Genomic DNA, 7,472 nt, shown 5'->3' on the forward strand with positions numbered 1-7,472 from the left:
TGAGATTAAGAAAAGAGCAAGTTTTCAGTTGGATGAGAGCTGAGTGACATCTATGCTTAGTGACATCAGTTTTAATGATTGTTGGATGAGATGAAACTGCTTTAACTTAGTAATCAGCCTTCCAGTGGAAACTGTGATTTTTTTAAAACATTATAAGAGGCTTTTAATTCTATTTCTGACTTAAAGGGACTATTTCTGATGAGCACTGAGAAGAGAAGTACTTGTGATACAATCTAAGGAAGTTGAAGCTTCCGCTAAGAGACACAGCTACCTAGTGATATCTGCTTTTTACAACTGGTGTATATTGCTGGGTGGGTAGTACCTCCCTGGGAGAGCTACCTGAAGTGAAGCAAGTGATTCTGCACTCTTAGAGCAAAGAATCTTCTTCACATCCTCTGAGAAGAAAGGAAGACAAAAGGTAAAATTTATAAAATGCTCGAACATTAGTGTATCATGTACACTTATGATATGTGTGAATGTAATGCTTTTTCATTTACCTTTTATTGCTGCTCAGGTAATTATTTTAGGCAGTTTTAGGAATTCTTGCATCATCAGAAGTGGATGTATTTTGTGAGCATATGTTTTTAAGCATTCAAATATATTATGCTAAACTTAGATTAGATTCAGGTATGTCTGGGGGTAGTTGCTGCAAAGCTGTCATTTCTACACCTTGGTGTCAAACGGTTCTTGGAACTTTGTGACTTTTAAATCAGATTAAATTCCTCTCTGTGTAGAATGGAACAGAACTGTAGGCTGAAAAAGTGCTGTGCTTGGGACTACACACAGTAGGTCTCAGATAGTCAATGTTTGCTGGTATTTAGCAGCAACACACAGGGCAGATAAGTAAAGCTAAGAAACTCCTCTTCTGCTTTCTATTCATAAAAAGAAGACAAAGGGGAAGAACATAGCTCAGGCTTAGAATTCTGATATGTTAGACTAACAAAATGCCACTTGTGATGTGAATAAAGTACACAAACAAAAACAGAACTCAGACTTGAATTTCTGGTATGTTAGGCTAAAAGAATGATGCTGTGATGTGAATAACACACAGACTACTCATAAGTCAGCAAAATATTTGCCCTGTGCCCAACTTGCATCACTTAAAACTGCCTATTAGAAAAGAAGTTACGTATGAAGATGGCAAATTCCTGTTATTCATTTAGCCACTGAAAATAAGCACTTCTGAAAATAAGCACTTGTTGAAATCTCATGACAGCTTTCAGTAAATGTAATTTCATAAGAAAAGTCTGAGGCATGTTTATCACTGTCTTTTTATATGGGAAAGGTGGGTGTGCAAAATTCTGAACTGCTATGAACAATGAGTTTGCTTTTTACTTTGCTCTACATGGAACTTAACCCTCTCTGATTTGACACCTGTGGCCCACGTCTTTCATTCTCATGCTTTCCTGTCATCCATTTGTACTTCCCTTTGTGCTTGACATGCAAGTTGCACAGTGCTGCATGGACTAAGCACATGCATGCTGAGGACAGTAGCTTGATGAAGCCTGCACATGCATCCATCCCATAATGCTTACATAATGTCTGAGAACCTGCAGTGAGTTGTGTGCTGAGCTGCAAATCAGAATAACCACGTGGTCTTGACGCACAAAAGTCACTGACATTTTTTTATTCTTCCCTTCTCAGAACTGGGGGAAAAAACATGATTTCTTCAAGTACAGAGTCCCTTGAAGTTGAACTCTCAACCTTTTATGACTATTACGATACTTATTACGATGCTCCAAAACTATGCAGTAAAGAAGGCGTCAGGAGGTTTGCAGCCTCCTTCCTACCTGTTCTGTATTCCCTGGTGTTCCTGGTCGGGCTCACTGGAAACATTCTCGTCATAGTGGTCCTTTTAAAATACAAGAGGCTGAAGAGCATGACTGACGTGTACCTGCTAAATCTCGCCATTTCAGATTTGCTCTTCGTTTTATCCTTGCCGTTCTGGTCTTATTTCTCAGTAGACCAATGGGTTTTTGGAACTCCTTGGTGTAAAATCATTTCGTGGATCTACCTGGTTGGGTTTTACAGCGGGATATTTTTTATTATGCTAATGAGCATAGACAGATACCTGGCAATTGTCCGTGCAGTGTTTTCCTTGAAAGCAAGGACCGCCTTCCATGGCTTGATTACTAGTCTTGTTGTATGGCTAGTAGCTCTTCTGGCCTCAGTCCCTGAGCTTGTATTTAGAGAGTCTTTTAATGAACATAATTATACTACCTGCAAGCCGATATTTCCAGGCAATTTCACAACATGGAAGCTTTTCTCCACTTTGGAAGTCAACATTTTAGGGCTCCTAATCCCTTTTATAATAATGACATTTTGCTACTCCATGATCATTAAAACATTAATTCACTGTAGAAATGATAAAAAGAATAAGGCTGTGAAGATGATTTTTGCTGTCATGATTGTGTTTTTCTTTTTTTGGACCCCCTACAACATTGTTATTTTCTTACAACTGCTGGAATTTATGGGAGTCATTAAAGACTGTCAAGTGAGCAGGAGTCTGGACTATGCTTTCCAGGTGACGGAAATCCTTGGTCTTTTTCACTGTTGCCTCAATCCAGTCATCTACTTCTTCATGGGGGAGAAGTTTAAGAAGTACCTGAAGATGCTCTTCAAGAACTGGCAGTTACCTGGGTATTTCTGCAAGTGGTGTGGAGTTCACATCACTTACCACACTGAATCTACTAGCTCATTCCACACACAGTCTACAGGGGACCAAGATGGTCTGTAATGCATTTCAAACCAGCAACTGAACTCAGCAGCAAGCAAACTGACAACAGCAGGAACTTCAAAAAGCAGGAACTTTGAAAAGCTAAGCAAATGCAGATACATTTAACAATAAGCTAGTGCTGGATAATTACTTACTTCAGCTTTATTTGTGCCTCTAGATTTTCTGAGTATTATGGCAGAAGATGGAACACAGGAAATGTGGAACACAGGAGATGGACATGCAAGGTTTCTCTGCTGTGGTTACAAATCACTGCTGAGCTCTGTGCAAAGCACTGCACTGCGTGGCTTCTTTTACTCCATCATCAAGACATTGGCCTGCATGGAGGGGCAGACGTGAGACAGCACCTTGTCATCAGCACATACACTTGGAAAACATATCCATGTATTCAAGAAGGATGATTATAACCATATTTTTTATTCTGCAGTTGATCTATGTAGGACTTTTTCACTCATGACTCTTAGGTAGCTATTAGCAGCACCCGCTACTTTTAAATGTTTCATTTCAGGGGGGATGATATACTCCCTGTTATTAAGAAAAAGGACAAAATATATTCTTTGTATGCACAAAGACACAAAGCAAAGCCATTACTTTTCATTGTAGGTGTGTTTTCCCTCATATATGCCTATATGTAGGTGTATATATAGAAATTTCAAATTACTTTATCACTGTAACTCAGGATAGCAATTCTGTATTTTAATTAACAAAGAAAATATTTTGAATATTTTTGAATAAAAGTGTTTAAAAAAACCTTATTTTCCAGCATGTGTGAATAAGTCAGAAGCACCTTGGTTAAAAGTATATATTTTAAAATGAATGCCCTTTCTTCCAAAAGTTCCTAAGACTCAGTTTTCATTCACTGGAGATGTACCAGGCAAAACAAAAGAAAGTAAAAACAGAGATTGTGTAGAAAGAGTATTTCATAACTTAGTAACCACACATAAAATCCTTGCATTTGATAACAGCAAAATGCAAACAGAGTAGCCGCCCATAGGATATTAATTAATCAGAGATCTGTAACAGGAAGGAAACACACAGCAGTGTTTAGATTTTGGCACAAAAATGATTTTAAAAGAGGCAAAAAATCAGTAATGTGGTGGCAGACAAATTAAGAGTTAAAAAAATATATTAGAAAATATTTCTGATTCTGTGTTATTATCTGATGTGTCTTTTTGCTGGATAACAACAATTCAGATTACTTATTATACACCAGATGTCCAGGGCAAAGAGTGGTATGAGGGAATGGCTTGCAGTCTGGTCCAGGTCTGGGCAAATTCTGTGGTGAGGGAGGATGCTGACTCTGGTCACGTTGGAATCAACAGGGTGCACCCAGCCACCATGCAGCAATGCCACAAACAGAGCCAGTGCAGAGCCTCTCTCCCACACAGAACTCAAATGTGCCTCATGTCACCACTTGGCTTTGTGCCCCACGGCCTGTGCACGTTTCCCTTGGCATAGAGGGTGGCTGGTGAAGCTAGAACTCCTCCCAGGTGAATGTTGTCTTGTTCCTCTGTACAAAATAGCCTCTTCCAGTTCTCCCAGTAATATTCACAGCTGCTCAATGTGTGTGCTGGACGAGCAACTGAGCTGAAAGCTGTGCTCTGAGCAGCTTTGCTGTGTTGGGTGCAAAGAGGTGCTCACGTTAAATTGATGGGTTCAGGAATTCAGGTCCTGGGGCTGGAGCTTATTGAACATGGATGGCTTCCTCCTCTGTCACCTGAACAAATCCCTCTCCCCCATGCACCAAGCTGCAGTGGGCAATGCCACTCCTCTTTGGAGAGAGGGCTTTGAAATCTGCTGATGAGATAGGACAATATTATAGTATTAATACAGACAAAAATAAAGAAGGGATTTTCAAAATGGCACTTGACAGAGGTTGTTATTTTAGCTGAACAAGAGTTTCCAGCAGTGAACAATGTATGTACAAACCTACTGAACCATGAAAGAAAATGGATATACATTTGAGTGAAGCAAAGCTGACTCATTCTTAAAGCCAGATTCTTACATCAAGATCCCTCAGAAGACCACACTGCATCCTCTCTTCAGTTATACTAAGCAGCCATAGAAAGGTAGATAAAGGGGGAAATCAGCTAATTAGATTACATATAAATAATGATGAAAAGATAACAAGAAGTTGATTCATGCTTAGGCCACTTAAGTCACTCCCTAAACAAAAAGCTGAATTACACATTTACTCCAGAGGACACCTTTACCCCTTTTAATCATGCAGAAGCAGCATTGTGGTCAGCAGCCTGCTCCCAGTCAATCTGCTCCTCTCAGTCTGATAGCCAAAATTGCAATTCTCCTTCCTGGACTGCACCTGCTTGTCATTGTCTCAGCACCAGCTCTGCACTCCTACTCTGAAGGGAAGTACAATTCCACAGGCATCATAATGCTCCTCTGTTACCAGGATGCTGCTAAACTGCCACAGAGATCTACATCACACATTCTTCTTCAAGAGCTCTTAATTCTCTGCAGTTTTATCCAACATCTCTCTCTTAACACAACCAGAGACCAACTTCATCACATCCTGCCTCTTATGTCAACATCTCCATCTGACTTAAGTTACAGTTAGAAATCAAGGGCTAAAACTAAAAACATTTAGAAATGTTTTTATCTACTGCCTATAGTGCAAAAGACAACGGCATTTTATAAACTATCAACATGAGCCTATGTGAAAAGAATCTAAACAATCAAACATCATATTAGCATTTATGAAAGGTCAATTTTTAACTAACTTAAATAGCTATTTACAATTTGTGTCAGAGATTGAGAAAGCAAGGTTAGTACTAGATACACAAGGTTCTGCCGAATTTTAATTTGCATGTTGGTTTTTTTTTTTAAAGTTCAGGAATGGGTTTGCACAGAGGCAGAGCAACTACTAATAGTGTAAAAAACGGGGGAAGAAAACGTGCCCACCTTTTCTCTAAGGTAATTCACAATGAAGACCTCAGTCATAATATGATACAATTGAATGTGACCTGAATTTTCCAGAGGGTAAATGCCAAATTCTTGAATTGTCATACCAGCATAATTCAGTGGACATATAGAGACTTCCAGGTTCCTGGAGAAATGTAAAAAAGAGCTCTAGAATTGTCAACTAATTGTACAGAGATAGCTGTGGTAGAGCTGATATATGGAGCAAATAGGTAGCTAGTGTCAATGTTAATTTTAGGGACACCTCAAAAGTCTGCCACGTTTTCTAGACCCGAGGCCACAAGACTCCACAAAGTTACTGGTTTTGCAAAAGCAAAATGAAACACAGTGAAAAAAAATTAAAAAAAAAAAAAAAAAATCAGTGAGATTCTTCACAGCAAAACCACAGCTGCCTGGTCAGAGAATGGTGCGAGGTGTGAGTACAATCCAACACGAGCAGCGGCTGAGGCCCTGGTAGGCGAGACATCGCACGGACTCAGCAGCCAGACTTGGCATTTGAATGAAAGTGTGTTTCTTCTTTGTGACTGCAAGTGCAGAGAGTCCCATGCAGACAGACTCCCCTGTGGTACATGGGAGCAGAATGTAATTGGCACCAGTTGTATTTGTGCAGATAATGGCCATGTTTAGGAATAAAACCCCATGTTTTATTAACTCTGCCTTTCTAAATGCCCTCCACTGTCTGCACTGGCTTCCTTATCATGGTGGTACAGACTTTAGCCAGGCAGAAGGAACCTAGCCATGCCCATAAGTGTTGTAACCCAATACCAGAGGTATAAGGAATGCTTTAACCCTCCCCCCCTGTCCCCATCCTATTGGCAGAAAGCCAAATTCCCCTCCCTGACCCTTTGCTAGAAAAGACCATTATCTGAGCTCTTCTTCCTCTTTTTTGCCCCGGGACTACCATGAAATAAACTACGAACTTTGAGAAAGGCAAGGAGCCTCTTTTGAACCTTTGTTTATCCCATGCTGTTAGTCTCCTTCTTAGAGACTAACACAGTAAATAGCTAGGAAGGAATTACAGCATTATAGGGCATAAGTACCTCTCAGTATGAGTTAGTGTACCCAAAACAGACTATAGTACCCTTGTCCTATACTACTCCCTAAAAACAAACAAATGAAATCTGTTGAGGTTCAACCTTCAGATTTGCAAGGGATGTCAGTCAATTTGAGTCTTGCATTTGCCACATAGAAATCAAAACTCTGCCCTCCCTTGTAAAACCAGACATTTTTGCAGATGAAAAGTACTACAATTAGACAGTATTGTAGAAATAAAAATCAGTGTATTAATCCCTAGATTCCGTGCTTTGTCTTAAGACATGAAGAACCATGCACTTATTTACTCACAGCCCAGAAAGTTTCATCTCCTTCTACAGAAGATGAAAGCAACTCCATAAAGCATTATTTTAAACACAAGTCTTCAGTTTTGAGCAATTTGTTCCCAATATTTCTCAGTCAATGGGTGATTGTCCTGAATCATTAAGGTTTGAAGACTAAACTCCTCTCTTTTTAACTTGCCCAATTTACTTGAGGTTTTGACATTTGTAATCGGCAGGGGGTTTCACCAATTTGCATGAACACACTAAAACAGGTAACAGGAAAAAACAAAGAACTTCACAAGAAAGGACAGAAACATTCTTTCAAAGCCAAACAGCCTGACAACAAATGAGCGATCTGACAAATCAGAATACACTATGAAGCACCAACCGAGGCTGTTGAACAGAGCTTATTCTTTTAAATGATTTCAAATTGCTGTACTCCAGTTTGCCTTGCAGAGTGTGAACTTCAGAGTTTTGGGGTGTTA

General features: G+C 39.6%; 1 protein-coding gene across 1 annotated transcript; it reads left to right on the plus strand.

Annotated features, from left to right (window-relative positions):
• Window positions 1-269: 269 nt before the first annotated feature.
• On the plus strand, window positions 270-5,336 carry LOC130250164 (C-C chemokine receptor type 4-like). The gene is made up of 2 exons (XM_056485586.1): window positions 270-418; window positions 1,645-5,336. The coding sequence occupies exon 2, from the start codon at window positions 1,661-1,663 to the stop codon at window positions 2,735-2,737; it is 1,077 nt and encodes a 358-aa protein (XP_056341561.1). The 5' UTR covers window positions 270-418; window positions 1,645-1,660; the 3' UTR covers window positions 2,738-5,336.
• Window positions 5,337-7,472: the final 2,136 nt, after the last annotated feature.

The sequence above is a fragment of the Oenanthe melanoleuca genome, chromosome 2 (assembly GCF_029582105.1).
Source record: "Oenanthe melanoleuca isolate GR-GAL-2019-014 chromosome 2, OMel1.0, whole genome shotgun sequence".
NCBI classification, from domain to species: Eukaryota; Metazoa; Chordata; class Aves; order Passeriformes; family Muscicapidae; genus Oenanthe; species Oenanthe melanoleuca.